We start from the raw sequence: 18,117 nt of genomic DNA, 5'->3' as shown, positions 1-18,117 counted from the left end.
CCAGAAACTGCAGGGGGCCACATCAGGAGAGTAAGGAGCCTGTTGAAACACTGGAATCTATTTTTTCACCAAAAATGTCTGAATCAATTACAAGAAATGTGCATTGTCTTGATGGAGACACCAATTTCCTGTTTACCACAAGTCCAATCTCTTGCCCTGCACAGCATCATATAGGTGATGGAGGACATCCTGGTAGTCCTCTTTAGTGATTGTTGTGGTGTGTACTCATGGTGTGCCACACCACAGAAGTTAAAGAAAGCAGTCAGCATCAGTTTGACTTTGCTGCACCCTCAGTGGGCCTTCTTTGGTCTTGGTGCTGAGGAATGCTGCCACTGCAACAACTTGGATTTGGTTTCTGGGTCATACGTATACACCCAGGACTCATCACCAGTAATTATGGTGTTCAGAGTTGTTCACAAAGTCGGAATCACTGTTGGTTGAGTCCAGAATGACATCTGAGGCTTCAACATGAAGTTGCTTTTGTTCTGCTGGCAATGGCTTTGGCATGAATTTTTCCAACACTCTCTTCATGGCCAAATCTTGGGTCACAATGGAATGTGCAATTTCTCTGATAGTCACATGACAGTTCTGTATCACCATAGTATTCACTGTGTCAAAGACCTGGTCATTACAGCATGTCGATGGCCGATCAAAGTGTGGCTCACTCTCCTCAGATGTGCAGCCATCTTTAAACCTGTTGTACCACTCCTTAATCTGTGTAACGCCATAGCATTGTCACCAAAAGCTGTCTGTATCTTCTGAATGGTTTCCACCTGGCTGTTGCCCAGTTTCTGGCAAAATTTGGTGCAGTAGCACTGCTCCAGTTGTTTTGCCACTTCCCTTACTATGAAAAACCGATGCTAGCACTACAAACAATCTCACTTGATTGCTGCTTGCCAGCGAGTGACACTATAAAGCTCATGCAGGTGCACTAGATTCACATCCATAAGGTGTTAAAAAAAGGGGGGGGGGAGGGGGCGGGGGGAGAAGAAGAAACGTTCAGGTACTTTTTTAACAGACTGAATATGTACATCCATTTTTATACTTTGTATGGATTTAATAACCTTAAGAAGGGTACAAGTCTGGGAGAGAATGGAATTCCTGCTGAACTTCTCAAGCCTAGAGACAAAGCCCTCTGCTCCTAAATCCACAAACCAATCTGGACAAAACAGGAAATACTGAAGGAATGGAAGGTAACCGTGATATGCTATATCCATAAAAAGAAAGATAAATCAGTACGTGACAACTATTGTGGTATACAGTCACATAACAGCTGCTACAAAATCTTCCCCAACTGTCTCCCAGAATGAATCAAACCACTGGAAACAGAAATTACTGGAGAGTACCAAGGAATTTTTCAAACAGTGTAATCAACCATGACCAGATTTTTGTCTTAAAATAGATCTGGGAGAAAATGTATGAATACAACCAAGAATTACATCTTCTCTTCAATGACTTCAAAAGCACTTATAATAGATCCATAGAATGAGTTTGGTTAAAACCATGACAAAATTTGGCCAATCAGAGAAGTTGGTGAGACTTGTAATGATAGAGGCATGAAAGCTATGATTAAGACAGGCAATAAAATGACAGAAAGTTTCCAGTTGGATACAGGGTTAAGATAACGAGATGGATTGTCATTTGCTCTTTTGAATGTGGCACTTGAAAAGGTAGTTCAAGAGTTCAACAAAGAGAACTTTTGAGGTTTTCAAATCAATAATGAGAATATAACCTGTGTATGCAGATGACACTGCCCTAATACCATGCATGCAAGAAGAAGTGAAAAAAAAAAGTATTCAGACTATGGAATCAGTGTCATCAAAATTGTGGCTCCAAATTAGTACTGAAAAGACTGAGTATATGACCATAGAAAGAAGTTTCGTAATTCCAAAAGTCTAATGCACCATGAATCAACACATAAAAGAATTCAAATGTCTTGGACTGATTCTTAATGAAGAACATCAACTCAAGTAGAGATTAAAGCAAGAATGCAGGTGGGAAACAGATGCTATTAATTGGTAAACCAGTATTAAAATGTAGAAACATATCAAAAACAACTAAAATCAGGACTATATGAAATATTAATAATGCCTGTATGGTTGTCAGACCTGGAGCACACAAAAATAACATCTTAACCAATTGCTTACATTTGGGAGGAAGGTCCTCAGGAAAATGTATGGATCAGTCTGGGACACAAGTACTGGACAATGGAGATTCACAATTCACAGAAGGTGTCACAATACAGAATTAAAGAACTACACAAGGAGCCTAACATGGACAGAGTGATGAAACACAAAAGACTTCAGTCATGTAAAATAAAATGAAAATAAATAAGTAATAACTTTGCATTTTAAAACATTGTAAAAAGTCTTATGCATGTCTTTAAATAGGCAATATGCATAAAGTCTCATCAGTTGGCACCCAGCACTCATAGTGTAAAGTTCCTTGTTAGCCAGACCTGGTTGTGCTTTCATGGGGTAATGTTTATATGGTCTGTCACAGCCAAGCTTCAGTCATCTAAAGTTTCATGGCAGCACTACGTGCAGTCAATATTGTAACATCAATTGAGATGAGCTAGCATAATTTACAATCACTTGCATTGAACAATTACTGAGTATAGACAGTGTATTAATGTCACGTTGTAAAATGCTATTAACCTTCTTGAGGTTTATGTAGTTTACTGATCTATTGTGATATCAGTATGAAGCTTGCTACACAACAGCTGATTACCATCAACCAAGGAAGTAAGCCCACTCAGTAGAGCAATGGCGGCACCGGAAGAGACCCTTTCCAGCGGATCACGCTCTGTTAAAACTAGAGCGCGATCTGCCTCGGCATAGCGGCGGCCGAGTGAAGCTCGTTCAAGGTCACCCACCGACAAGTAGCTGCAGCGGCTAAGTCAACACAGCCATAAAACTGAAAACCTACTTTTATGATATTGTGCACGGTTATTTAAAATTACTCAGAGCATTCCAGCAATCAAGTAGACTCAAAAAGAAGAAAAAATTAAAGAAGCAGAAGAAGACTTCTGAGGAATCCAGCTGACAGGTCAGCAAATTATATAAACATGAAGACAACACTATAGAAATGGGAAGAGAATGTAGGTGAAATTGAGAATACTGCAAGAAGAATCTGACAGAACACTGAAAGAAGCAGGTCAGTAATAGTCCCCTGAAATAGAAGACATTCCCTCAGAATTATTGAGATTCTTGGAACAGCCAGCCATGACAAAAGTATTCCTGTTGATATGCAAGATATATGAGACAGGCAAAGTACTCTCAGACTTCCAGAAGAATGTAATAATTCCAATTCCAAAGAAGGAAGGTGCTGACAGGTAAAAATATTATAGAATGAAAAACTTAATTAGACATAGATGCAAAATGATAACACAAATTATTTACTGTAGAAAAGAAAAACTGATAGGAGCCAACTCCATCAAAGACTAGTTTGGGTTCCATATAAGTATAGAAATATGAGAGGCAACACTGACCTAATAAGTTATTTCGGAAGATAGACTGAAAGTGAAGCATTGTAGATTTAAAGACAACATCTGATAATGATGCCTGGAATCCTCTCTTTCAGGCCGGCCGGAGTTGCCGAGCAGTTCTAGGCGCTACAGTCTGGAACTGCAGATTTAAATCCTGCCTCGGGCATGGATGTGTGTGATGTCCTTAGGTTAGTTAGGTTTAAGTAGTTCTAAGTTGTAGGGGTCTGATGACTACAGCAGTTAAGACCCATAGTGCTCAGAGCCATTTGAACCATTTGAACTCTCTTCCAGAGTCTGAGGGCAGCAGGGATAAAATCCAGCAAGCAAAATGTTATCTACAGCTTGCACAGAAACCATACAGCTGTGACAAAGGTCAAAGGACATGGAAAGGAAACAGCAGTTGGGAAGGGAGTGATGGGTTGTAGCCTATTCTCCATGTTATTCAACCTAGACAATGAACAAGTTGAGAAGGAAATCAAGGAGAAATTAGTAACAGGAATTAAAGTTCAGAGAGAAGAAATTAAAGTCTTGAGGTTTGCTGATTACATTGTACAAGGGGTCTTCAAAAAGTTTCTGGCCCGAGATAGTTACTGTAATGTCTCACACAAACAACACCACCTCATTTCATGGTGACTTGTTGTGGGTATGCAAGTCAAATTTTGTGGCTCCAAGTTCATTAGTTTGCCACTAGGATGCATTGTACAGTGTAGTATAAGCAAAATAGCAAATATCAAGAGAATCAAGAGCAGTGCTGTGATTGATTATCTTCATTTTAAGGGTATGGCATCCAAAGAAATTGCAGAGGACATCCAGAATACACTTAAGAAAATACAGTGAAATACTGGGTGTCTGACTTCAAACATGGAAGAACAAGTGTGGAAGATGCACCAAGGAATGGAAGGCCTGTCTTCATTGCCACTGATGAAACAGTGAGTGCAATTCATGATACGATTTTGCAAAATCATTGAACAATGTTGTAGCACATTGAAACCATATTTGGAATCTCCCATTGGCATGCTCATGACATTGTTATGGATATTTTGGGAATGCAGAAAGTTTCATCTCAGTAGGTCCTGAAAGACTTGAATGCAGATCAGAGATGGGAGCATGTCAGTGTCATGAAGAAATCGTCTGCCAAATTTGAAGCAGATGAAGACCACTTCCTTGCAAGGCATGTGACAATGGACATAACGTGGGTTCACCACTTTGATCCTGAGACAAACCAACAGTCACAACAATGGAAACATCCTTCATCCTCTATCCCAAAAAAAATCCGTGTGCAAAAATCTGTCAGTGAGGTGATGGCATCAGTCTTCTGGGATGTAGAAGGGGTAATTATGGTGGATTACTTGCAAAAGGGCATAAATATCAATGTATCATACTATTGCACCCTCCGGCAGCCTTTGAGAGAAGAGATAAAGAAAAAAAGGTGCGGAAAATTGGCACGTGGAGTTCTTTTGCATCAGGACAATTCACAGGAGCACATAGTCCTCACAACACTGGAAACTCTGAGTGACTGCACGTTCAAATTGTTATGTCATCTGCCATTGGCTCCACCATACATTTCTCTTTCCCCACACCTAAAGCAAGACATCAAAGGATGACGATTTGACAATGATGATGCAGTGATTGATGCTGTGAACGCTTAGTTGGACTCAATATCAAAGACCTTTTATTTGAATAGTTTGCAGAAATTGTCTCAGTGTGTGCACAAGTGTATTAGAATACATGGGTATTATACTGAAAAGTAAATTGGTATTATGAAATTTCAGTCATTCTTTGTCTGTTAGGCTAGAAACTGTTTGACCCCTCCTCATATAATTTTATTAGAGACAGGAAAGAGCTTTCCAATCAGTGATCAAATTATTGACAGCATCAATACAAATGGAACATTTTGAATCATGTGTGGTCATAGTTTGCTTTAATACAGTATGAGGGAGTTTTCAATGAACTGTTAAGGAAGTACAGAAGAACAGTTATTTGGAAGAAGCAATACTTTCCTCTGACAACCATGCCTCCATCCTTGCTACCTTCCCTATTTTCCTTTCCCTGTTGCTTCATAGCCTGGGTTGTGAGTAACTGAATCTCCTTTCCCTTCTTCCCTTTCTTTCCCCTCTCTCCTCCCTGATGAAGGAACATTTGTTCTGAAAGCTAGGAATGTAAATTTTCGGTTCTGTTTTATGTGTATCTATCGGCTGTACTGAGCTGAGGTAAGTACTGGCCAGCCCCTCTATCTCTTTGTTAGTATTTGTTTCACATCTTTATATGAGATTTTCCATTAATCATTTAGATCAGCAATACTAGATCACCTAGATTTGTGGCCTGAATTACACTGTACAACTCCGTTAAAAATCATTCACAAAAGATGTTTTGTAAAATCTTTGGTAATGTATTTGAGTACTTGTATAATACCTTTTATAAAAGCTGGAGCATGGTCTTCACTTTAAAAAAATTTTTTTCAAATTCTTTGACAGTGTAATACATGCCTCAATTAACAAATTGATGAATCAAGAATCTGTACCTGATGTCCATATGCCTTGTTTTGATCACTGTCTGTCTTTGGCTGAACAGAATATCGGTTTAAAGGAACAGGTTCAACTGTTGTCCGATGTTGAATTGCTCCAGATCTGAGGTCTTTAAGAGCTGCCATATCCTTGTCCAAAGATGGCTTCACAGTGTTAACAGGTGGCTGTGTCTGTTACAAAAAATGTTACTCTGTGTATTACCAAGTGCATAACACACTGATATGTTAGTGAATATGGTGAAGAGAACAGTAATCAAATAACATTCATCTTTACATTTAAGGAACAGCACCACTTAATTAATTTACGGTCTCCAAAAAGTATCTCTTTCTGAAACTTCATTCCTTAATGCATTCTGATAGAGGTCTAAAAATTAATAAGACCTATTATATTTCTTTTCAAAAGCTAACAGAATTCCATAAATAATTCAAGGTCTATTTCTAAACTAAGATCATAAAAATATAACAGTAATATTTTACTGTGTATCTACTTGACTTTTTCACATAATCACCGTCCACATCCATACACTTTTTGTAATGCTGCACCAGGTTCCTTAGCACTTCTGCGTAGAAGTCTGCCACCTGGGAATTGGACCAGTTGGTATCATGTCTCAAGTTCATCATCATTTTGAAATAATTGTCCATCAACCCACTTTTTCAAATGCAAGAAGAGGAAACAGCTGCTTGGTTCAAAGTCCCAACAAAAATCTAGACTCTTCTCCTTGATTTCAGCAGTGCTGTGAGGTCTTGCATTGTCATAAAGCAGGATTATGCAAGACAACAGTTTCCCCTGGCATCAATTTTGGATCTCAGGTCTACATCTGCTGTAATTGTTGATCTATGGTCCACAAAATCAATCAAAAAGATGCCTTTTTCACCCAAAAAATGGCACCCATCATGTTTTGATTCAGAAAGAGAGAATGCTTAAACTTTTTTGGTTTGGGTGAACTTGAATGGTGACACTGCATTGACTTTGTTTCAATTCTGTGTTGGTGTGTGACAACTACATCTCATTGTCTGAGAAAATGTGGGAAAATATGTCATCCCCATCTTGCCTATAGCACTCTAAGAACTGTTGTGCATTACACATTCTTTGGCCTTTGAGGTGAGAACCCACCTCACACACAGTTTGTGATATCCAAGCTGTTCAGTGACAATATTGTAAACTGATATTCAATCAACATTTTGAAATTCATTATACAGACCAGTAACCATCAATCACTGATAACTTTGAAGTTTTTGGTTCACTTGGTCAATAATGTCATCAGCCCAAATACTAGGCCTGATGTTCGAGCAACGTTTTGGAATTCATTAGCCAGACCAGTAACCATCAATCTCTGATAACTTCGAAGTTTTTGGTTCACTTGATCAACAATGTCATCAGCCCAAAAACTGGGCCTGCAACTCCACATTTCATCGCCAGCTTTTTTGTTGCCAGTTTGAAATTCTCAACACCATTGTTGGACTTGTTTGTCACTCATTACTTCAGGTCCATACACTAGCCATGGATTTCAGCAGCTAAAGGCCCTTTTTCCAGAAAAAAATTAATCACACCCTGCACTTCAAAACTGGTGGGATTTACAGTTACCTCAGGTATTGCGATGTGCTCTCACCTACTGGCAAATGACTACTGAATCAAATCTCCCTGTGGTAGTTTCCTAAAGAGTTGGTAGACCGTGCTGCATGTGTGAAACTTCATTCACACCTACCATCAATTAAATATTCATAATATTCATCATTGGACCTTAGTTTTGGAATATGCTTCATAGATATGGAGGTAACAGTATTGAAATGCACATCCTCATTCTTCTCCAATGACAGTCAGCACCCAACATAATAAATAATTATTTGGTGGCTTGTGTAATTGTAATGGTAAAGAACTTCTGTGAAGCACTATGCAGTCAAATGTCAATTGTATGCCTTTCCAAAATACCTAAAGACTATAGGAAAGAAAGAACACTTGCAGCACAGTTAGCATAAAACTTAAGTAAAACTGAAACATTCTGACCTAAAACACAGGAAGTATAACTACAGATTAATATGACAAGCAAAATTTGAAAGCAATTGGAAGAACAACCCTGAGAGCAATACTATAAAAATTCAGTGAACATGAAAATAAATTTCACTTCTGGACATTATCTATCTAGTCACTGTTGATCACGCATGCGCTAAATGGAAACTGATAAAATAGAGGCTAACCTAGGGCATCACACACATCTGTGCCTGAAGCAGTATTAGAACCTGTGATCGTAGTGGTCGTACAGTTCCAGACTGAAACGCCTAGAACTGTTTGGCTACAATGGCCAGCAAAACTGTTCTCTCATTTATGAAATACTGTAAATTTATCATATGGGTTTATAAAAAAGTTTTTAATTGTAAAGCATATGATAAATAATCTATTGTTATGTATACTTTATAAGCTGGTAAATCAATAAGTAGATAAATTTTATGTGCAATAACTTGCATACAGCATAGGTACGTACAAAATTTATAGGAACAAATAAATAAAACAAATCAGCCATTGGTGTAGGAACTTTACTCTATCACCTGTCAACCAATCTTCTATTTCTACTCATGCCACTTTTCAACCAATTAACACTTTAAGTGAGCAAAGAAGTTTCATCAATTTTAGTGGAAATTGAAGATAAACATAACAATGGAAAGTAATTAGAAACAAAGCTGACAGAATAATGAGACAAAAAGACCACAGAGTTGAAATTTTATGTGACCACAAAAATATATTATACAAGGATATGTGAAGTAGAACAGTTGACATTTGGTTCTCACCGAGAAGCCATCAGACTTGAGTGCATGCAGCTGCTGTTGAAGGCTGACAGCCACATCTTCATGCCTGGTTTCATTGTTGTTACTGTTGATGGCACTGAGTGGTAGTGGCTCTGGTCTCACTACATCTTCTGTGTCTTGAGGAATCTGTTTTTCTTGCTGAATTGCCGAGTCTTCAAATGATGACTCCATCTCTGACTGCCCAGTGCACATACAGAAAAACAAAAATATGTTACATAAGCTAGGCGTAAAAATCTAAACTGGGTAAAGTAGAAGTGTAAGTTCAGAATCAGTTTTACAGCAGAGTCCAGAGATGATAACAAACTTAAATAGCATTCAAATGATGACTGCATCTCTGACTGCCCAATGCACATAACAAAAATATGTTATATTAGCTACACATAAAAACCTAAACTGGGTAAAGTAGAAGTGTAAGTTCAGAATCAGTTTTACAACAGAGTCCAGATATGGTAACCAACTTAAAGAGTGTTCACAGGAAAGCTTCCTTCTTCTGTAATGGAAGAGTAAAATGAAAAAAGAAGTATGTATATTGACAACAAATTAACAAAATAATGAAATTATAGAGAAAAAGATGAATATAACAGAATGCAAAAGACAGGATTCTAAATTCTGAAAACTTAACACATAAGTCCTGCTGGTAAAAATAGTTGGTCAGCCAATGAGAAAGAGGTCATTAATTTCAAAGAATAAAAGCATTCACATACAAATAATCACATAAAGTGAGGTAGGATGAACAGGAAACATAGAAATCATTTCACAAGTGCAATAGAGTAGCACTGCTATCAATACTTATGTTTTGCTTTTTTTCCATATTTTGCATCAGTCCAAATTGTACCACGGGTTAGAGCCCACATTAAAATATAGGACCCTTATGACTGGCTGAGTGAGTCATTACAAAGGTCAGAGTAAGGCAAGGGCATAGGACCATGTTTAGTAAGCAATATGGTGTTCATATCAACCTTTGGGTTAACAACAACAAAAATAATAAATTTTTGAAAATATAATGTGATTGCATAGATAAAAAAGTCTTCTTACCAAGTGATAGGAGGAGACACAAACATAAAAGAAGGGGGCTTGGAGAGACTTACCAGACAGTATGACAAGTATCAACAGTACTGCATGCTCACATTCTGTGAGACGCTGTGGAGAAGTTTGCATTTTGATCCAGGATATTTGTGCAAAATTGGGTGGTCAGGAACTGTATACCACCAAATCTCCTACCCTTGTGAGCTCAGTACTGGTGAGGAAAATTTAAATCTCCATCAGGATTTGAATCAACTACCTCCAAGTTGAGTACCACCCACAAACATGAATTAGTGACTTTGGCTGTGGAGAAAATGAAAGGAGCATGAGAAGCTGAATGGAAGGTATTGTGTCTGAAGTGAATTTTTCCAGTGTGAGTGACAGTGATAAAGCAAGTTGGATTTTTGTTGATAGAGGATGAATATAGCCTTCTCCTCTCAAATAGTCCCAAAGCGGTTAGCAAGCTTAACATCCCCTTTCAACAGATGCATCACTATCAACAGTACTGCATGCTCATGTTCCTTGAGACACTGTGGATAAGTTTGTGCTTTGATCCAGGATATCTGTGCAAGATAGTGTGATAAGGAACTGTACACTGTCAACTCTCCTCTCCCCCCCCCCCCCCCCCTTGCCAGCTAAATACTGGTGAGGAAAATTTCATTCTCTATCAGGATTTGAATCAACTACCTCCAGGTCTAGTAGCATTCAGAAACATGAATTAGTGACCTTGGCTATGGAGAAAATGAAAGGAGCTTGAGTATCAGTATGGAAGGTTTTGATTTTAAGGTGAGAAATGGTAGAAGGCAGAAACAGAGATGATGCTATGTCACAACAGTGTCTGGACTTTTATAGCTTAAATCCACTTATTTGGAAACTTGATTCTTTTTTCCAAGTTAACAGATCTTAGAGCAGTGCATTTTCTGAATGTGCTGTATTACAGCACAATGACTGTCACACAGCATTTCAGCTATAAGGCTTGTAGCTTAATTATAAACACTGTTATGTGCCACTCTGTTGGTGTGTAACTCACGGATCCAACCTCTTTTAGTTTCATAAAAAATCTGCTGTTTCCAACATACGTGGATCGAGAATCTCCATTTATATAGAATGTGTTACTTTATTTCATTGACACCTGTAGTGTCAGGAAATATATAAATCACCATCAGTCATCTGTGACATTTCTAGGACTTTTTACATATTATAAATGACCTTATGCTAACTATTCTCTTCCAAAGTTGGTTGGACCCTTCCCATCACAGCACTGTCACAGCACCTTTTAAGCATTGATGGCTGATTTATTAATTCATTCAGCATGTTTTGTAGCTTCTATCAAGAAAGAGAACCTTCAGAGATGTGGAAGAAGTCATGATACACATTCACAAGAGAAAATCAAATCACAGAAACTTAATTTGTTTACTGTATTAACAATAAACTATCACTACACTGGTTAATACTGTTCATGCTTATGTCAGCTAAATTTAATCAAGCAAATTATAAAGAAAGCTCCTACTCTGAAAGAAGCTGCTGCCTTATTAGTTATACAAAATGATACTGTTTATGTCATTTTGGTAGCTTAACATGTACTTGACTGCAGTAGTATGGTTACCTACATCTGTAAATATAACACCCTGTTTGCTCTTTGTCATGTACCCTCACAAAAAAAAACCTGCTACTTTTCATTAACTTTTCAATTCCTGAATGGTGTAGATATTCACCTATGGTAAGTGATAGAAAGAAAAGCTCATGGGATACATTTTAAATTTTCTTTTCATAGTCCCAGTTTCTTATTTTATGTTAGATGGGAACATCTAAAATACCTTTGTGCTGGAATGCATTACAGTAACTCCATATTGAACCCGAGACAAGGAGAAAAAGTGTACATGCAAATTATTTAATTATTTGTGTCTTGTAACATGATTCTGGAGATGTCCTTCAAAAGGAATCTGCTCTACAAGCTATTCTTCGAACACAGTTCTGCTGAATGAACATTTTATTTACCGTACTTTAGGTGCACTACCCCAGAGGGTAATTTCATGACAACACGGAGCAAAAAATGTAAAATAAACACAATGAAAGATGCTTCTTAAAGAAAAATATGTTGAACTGATCTTGCAACTGTATGCTGGACTGATGAGTGAACTGGTTTTAAACTTCTATTCACCTGAATCCCATGAATTTTACACATGGTATTTCATTTAGTGTATGACAATTAATGTCTGCTTTGGGCACTAGCAGGTCATTTTTGCTTGTGTGAAATCGCACATTCTGGTCCGAGCTGCCAGACATGACAGTCGTGTGTGTAAGGTGTGCATGCATTGTGTGATTTATTTTATTTTTTATTTATTTGGTATGCATATTCCATGGAACCATACATGCAAATGATTTGCCTGGATGTGGAACGTGTCAATACAATTGTACAAATACAGTTAACACTACAGAATAGTAATATAATACAATGATCAATAACATAATATTGTATCATCCATCTAATAACTAAGAGACTAAATACATCTATTATTAAGGGAGTGCATTATTTCTGGAAAAGAATTCATCTAAGGAGTACAGTGGACGGTCAAGCAGATATTTTTTTAATGTACCTTTGAACAGCGTTTCATTTTCTCGTGTACATTTTATATAATTAGGCAATGAACTAAAAGTCTTCACAGCAGCATACTTTACTCCATTCTGTATAAGTGATAATTTTTTTAGTTCGACATGTAGATCATCTTTACCTCTAGTATTGTAGTTATGGTATGAACAATTTGTTTCATACTGAGCATAGTCTTTGTTAACAACATTCATCACAGAGTATATGTACTGACAAGTTGTAGTCAGTATACCTAACTGTGTGAAAAGTTTTCTATATGAGGTTCATGGAGGAACCCCACACATGATTCTGACTGCTCTCTTCTGAGCAGATAAGACTTTTTTGAGGCTGGTGAATTACCCCAGAAGATTATTCCGTAACTCATTTATGAGTGAAAGTATCCAAAGTAAGCTGATTTTAAAATGTTGATGTCCCCAAAATGAGTAATGATTTTTAAAGCAAAAGTTGCTGATGAAAGCCTTTTTAGAGTAAGGTACACAAGCTGTTCCAAGTTGAGGCTACTGTCAATGTGAACCCCTAGGAATTTAGTGGAGTGCACCTGTTTTAGTTCCTGGTTGTCATGAGCAATTATTATGTTTTCTGGAGTTTTATTTTTTGTGTGGAACTGTATAAAATTAGGTGAATGTGTGTGTGTGTGTGTGTGTGTGTGTGTGTGTGTGTGTGTATGTGTGTGTGTGTGTGTGTGTGTGTGCTTCTCTTTCTTTTTCTGATGAAGGCTGTGGCTGAAAACTAATGTGTAAGTGTCTTTTAATTGTACCTGTCTGCAATTACAGTAAGTAGCAGTCTATCTTTTTCTTGCATTGTTGATATTCTAACCCACCATCAAAGGCTTTGAAAGGCTCACAAAATGTGTTAGCAGTTCTGATGTGGTACATTAATACGTGGAAAAATAATGAATGTTTTTTTATGGCGCAACAATTTTTAACATGTGAAATTCTGTATAGAAGTTATTTACCTTCTTTCCTTTACAGAAAAGTTGTGTTCCTCTTTACATGTGTTTTGGGAACCCCCGCCACCCCATCTATCCCCAATCTTGCCAAATTTGAATTATTTATTTTTTGTCTCTACAAGCTACTCTGGGAGTTACTCCTCAAGAAAAAGTACTAACCAGCATAGTTGTTTGTTTGTTTCTTTGCAAATTGCTATAATCATGTTTAAGATATGGTTATAATTTATCATTTTAATTCTCAGTTTAAGATACCATCTTTACAGAATTAGCAAATGAAGTTCAGACTATTTGCTACTGCATATCTCAAGTGAATCATTTTCTGTATTAGGATTTTCGCTGTACTTTCCATATTAATGCATTTTGCCTAGTATATGTTAATAAAATTTAAGAAACCTAAGATTCTTCAACTAGTTTGGGTTTAGCAATTATATTACTGTGTGCTGAAACAAATAAAACACTTAAACATCATACTTAACGTGACAAATAAAGAGTTGGAAATAATCTAATTTTTTATTTGCGATCTGTCATGGTAAAACAGATATTTAAACTTATTTGTTTGCTTATGTTAAGCAAAGAGTGTTAATTGCAGGTAGATGGCATTCAGTCAAGTTTTAACTCTATGATGGAGTTATAAATGATCATAAAGAGAAAAGACTGAACATTATAGTAAGCTATAGCTGTAGCAAATAAAATCAGAAACAATGTATATTGTTCGAACAAACATACATTAGCTCCCCTTTTATTGTGACATTTCAGAATTTATAGTTTAAATGTAAATGTCTTGCATGATAAAATATTCATTTCAATGAATGCCCACACATCATTGTGTGCTGCAAATTGTTGAGTAAAGTACCAATTGGTTATGTAAGGAGATATGTACCTGTCTGACGCCACGTGCTGTAGAGGAGTGTGACTCATCATCATCACCATCATCATCATCATCACCTAGTTGCACACTGTGTAGAAAAGCTGTGGCATAGCTAGATCTGGTGCCATTGACTACCAACAGATCCCTTCGTATACTGTCAGCTGGTGGGCCGGCACCTGTCTCATTGTATGTCACTGACACATGGTTAGTGAATTCAAATGCCACCTGTAAATGTGATACACATTAAAATCTACTATGTTCTATCACGTTGAAGTCTGCACTCCACAATTCACTTTTTGGTTCAATCTCTAGACTACTAGTACAACTACCTACATTTGATATTGTATCAGATACTAAATCTATTATGTTCACAAAAGAACTTCCTCTATCAGAAAAAAATATAAATTTGTATGTTGATTTATTTTATTTCATTCTGAAAGTGTAAATTTGTATGTTGAAGTTTTTACTAAATTTTTAAACTTTAAGATAAAAATCAATGCTAAATCACCAATAAAGCTTTGCTTTTATGCAAATTGGTTATTTATTTCAAATTACTTGAACTCAGACTAAGAGCATCCCACTAGCTAAGTGTTATTGGAGTAATGATTTTGTATGTATGTGTATGGAATAGGATTTGCTGCAGTTTTAATCATTCTATAAACCACCTTAAAGCCTTGTCCCTGTATTTATTGGGACATAGTTAATGATGGTACTACACAACAGACAGTGCAGGAATGTACAAAGAAACAAGTGATTAGAGATTATCATATACTTTACTCCCTATTTCCCAACAGGCCTTCTGTCTAATGTATACTAACAAATTTGAATCACAGAGTACAAATCATGTGGGTATCCTCTACACAAATTATTGCCTAACACATGCAGTTGTGATAGTCTTTTCATCATAGAAACGTCCACCTACAATAATAATTTGTTTTAATGTTTAACCAGGCTGAGCATAATGATTACAATTTCTGGTACACAGATAATAGAAAAAGTGGAAAAGTCATAAAAAGGATTACCTGTAGCATAAAGTGATTGACTTTTTCCCCTACATATTTATAAACCGGAATGATGAAGATTTTAGATTTTCCCCAAAACCATCCATCCTTATGTAAACAGATATGTTGGCTCATACCAATGTAAAATAATGCAGAGTAGGTTTTTTTTAATTTTTTAATTTTTTGTTTTTTTTTATATGTACAACTTAAAGACAGACTAGGTAATATTGTACTCAATGAAAATGTACCTGCACCCTACTACGAGCAACATCATACAACTACATGCCCTACAAATGCAACTGAAAAATGAAAACACATTGTTAACAATCTTTTATTATAATATATCTCCATGTATGTGTATGCATTTCTGTAAAAACTCTAATTAAACACTGAAGATGTTTTCAAATTACTTATGCCCCTCTTAACTGTAATTTTTTTGAACACTCAGTGTATTACAGGCAGTGCACCTGTGGTGTTTGATTTGTCTTTTTCTTAAACTTAAATGCAACAATGACAAAAAAAGCAAGCCTCCTTTAATGAAATGCACACTCACTTTACTTCTAATACCAACCAGAAAGAATGTTTTGGTTAGTATAATTTGATAAGCAAAAGGAGAAGGTCTAGTTACACATAGTTTCTGATCAGCTTACTGTTTGTCAATTACATCTACATCTACATCCACACTCCGCAAGCCACCTGACGGTGTGTGGCGGATTTAAAGTCTAGACTTCCACCATTAATACTGTTCTGTCCACAACATGAGAACATTAGGCTCAGTGTTCTCATTTATGTTTTCAGAGAGGAATACACTAAGTGTCATACATTAAGTTATACTCTCTGATTTTTCTCTTTTCCATGATCAGTACAGCAAACACATTATGGTGTAGAGTAACCATTTTCAGTAGTAAATTGAAAATTTGCACCTGGATGAGCACATGAATCTGCATTTAAAAACAAGCCTAGTCTTCTTATCATTACCCTACCCATCGCGCAAGCTGGCATCACCAAAATTCTCAGTTTTACTGGAATGCTGAACAGTGGTCCACAGTCCCCTCAGCATGAGAAAAGGTAACTGCAAGGGACTGAAGGTGGAGAGCATGATTTTATGATAGAATATTTAGCATATATTCATTAGATCATCTACTATGAACACTTACACTGGAACACTTGCCTTCATTAAAAGGTCAGTGATAATGAAGAGTCAGATCTTTAACACATTGCAGCCACCATAGTGCACAAGATACTTCATCTACATTAGAAACCTTGAAAATATAAGTTATACCATTCTCTGCATGAGTGTTTACTCCAACTGAATATATAGAAATTCATGAAATTCTTGCAGTTTAGTGATATCCTACCCTCCTCTATAGACTGCCTTTCCAGGGAAAGAAATAATTAAGAGCCAAAGAAGTACCTATTAACACTTTTAGAATGAATTAACAAAGTTTCAGAATTATGGGAAATAAATAAAATAAAAAATATTGATTGACCTATGCCTACCATGAGTAAGTACATTGACCTCATTATCTTCAATTTTATTTTCGCATTTGACGGTGAATTTGAATATTAAATTCCAGTGGAAGCACAGTACACCAAAGGTATTTCAAGCTTGTTTTAGAGTCTCTAGCCTCATCTGGAAGGTGTACTCTTTTCTATTTTGCTCTTCAGTTGGGGCTTGCCCTTTCAAAAGTGAAAAAGCCACAGTTGATTCTGTTGTGAAAATCTGTTTGTGATCTTCTCATTGTTCTTGTTTTATACATAAAGTCACATTTGACTGCATTGAAAGATCTAAATGCCTAGCTGATAAAACTTAGTTCAAGAAGTACTCTACATCATTTATAGCACAGGAATATCAACAAATGATTCTTAAGCAAGCTTTGTTAACAATGTAATCTCTGTCATCAACATTGTGTTACAAGTTCATAATAATGCTCAGGAGATCACCGTGGAACAGAAAATGAAAATAAAACTCTTGAGACAGTTTTTAACATATAAAACGTGGGATAGTAAATGTACATCAAATGTACTCTTAAAATGTTAAAAAATGTGCACTGTATAGTTTTATGTCAGTGCTTTATTATTTTCAGTTCTTTAAGATACTGCACAATCATGCACATGTAATCCTACTAGTAAATAGTTACTATGATTATTAGGGGCTTCCTAAACCAGTGTTCATTATGTAATTACCCAATTTCACTTCTGATTGACGATGTAAACACCCCAAAATTGATTTTGAAAATGCAGTTACATATGCCAGATTTTAGCTTTAGTGAAACATCCAACCATATTTGAGATATGTTGGGGTTGTTAGGTTCATATTTGCCTTTAAAAGTTTCAGCTAAGTTGAACAGAGTGATTTTCTGTGCAATGAAGGAGAGAAACAAACCTTGGATTGAACAAGAATTTAATCACCTACATTTAATTGATGAAAAATGACCACCGTGCTGACAAAACTGGAAAATGAAATACTATACCTGGTTTCCAGATGCCATTTGTGGATAACAGTTAACAAATGGAAAAATATATTTCACTGGGCTATCAAAACAGAAATAGCAGGTTTGAGAAAGGAGAAAGACTAATTGAATCCCACAATAAAATTCAGCTAGTAACAGTGAATAGACTGTTCAAAAATCACAAGAGGAGAAGGAATACCTGGAATAGGCCTGGAGAGATGGATGGGTTCTAACTGCTTTACAGAGATTCTGAAATCTGATACTGAATTGTAAGGTATATCCAGAGGCAGACACAGACAAGGATTAATTACTGAAGTACTGAGGAAAGATATGACATCCAGGTGCAGATATAGACATGGATCAATTACAGAAGTACTGAGGAAAGATGAGATGCATCTGAAG

The 18,117-nt window shown here is 36.5% G+C and overlaps 1 protein-coding gene across 1 annotated transcript in view; it reads right to left on the bottom strand.

Moving 5' to 3' along the window:
- Positions 1 to 18,117, bottom strand: part of LOC126094434 (uncharacterized) — a 514,476-nt gene that overhangs the window by 52,810 nt on the left and 443,549 nt on the right. Inside the window, exons 5-7 of the mRNA XM_049908800.1 lie at positions 14,274 to 14,486; positions 8,796 to 8,990; positions 6,009 to 6,182 (exon numbers count right to left, since the gene is read on the bottom strand). Coding sequence (XP_049764757.1) covers positions 6,009 to 6,182; positions 8,796 to 8,990; positions 14,274 to 14,486 — 582 coding nt within the window. The remainder of the gene's footprint in view (positions 1 to 6,008; positions 6,183 to 8,795; positions 8,991 to 14,273; positions 14,487 to 18,117) is intronic.

Source organism: Schistocerca cancellata, chromosome 8 (genome assembly GCF_023864275.1).
Source record: "Schistocerca cancellata isolate TAMUIC-IGC-003103 chromosome 8, iqSchCanc2.1, whole genome shotgun sequence".
Lineage (NCBI taxonomy): Eukaryota > Metazoa > Arthropoda > Insecta > Orthoptera > Acrididae > Schistocerca > Schistocerca cancellata.
The sequence above is the reverse complement of the archived record's forward strand: the minus strand, read 5'-3'. Positions and strand labels throughout refer to the sequence as shown.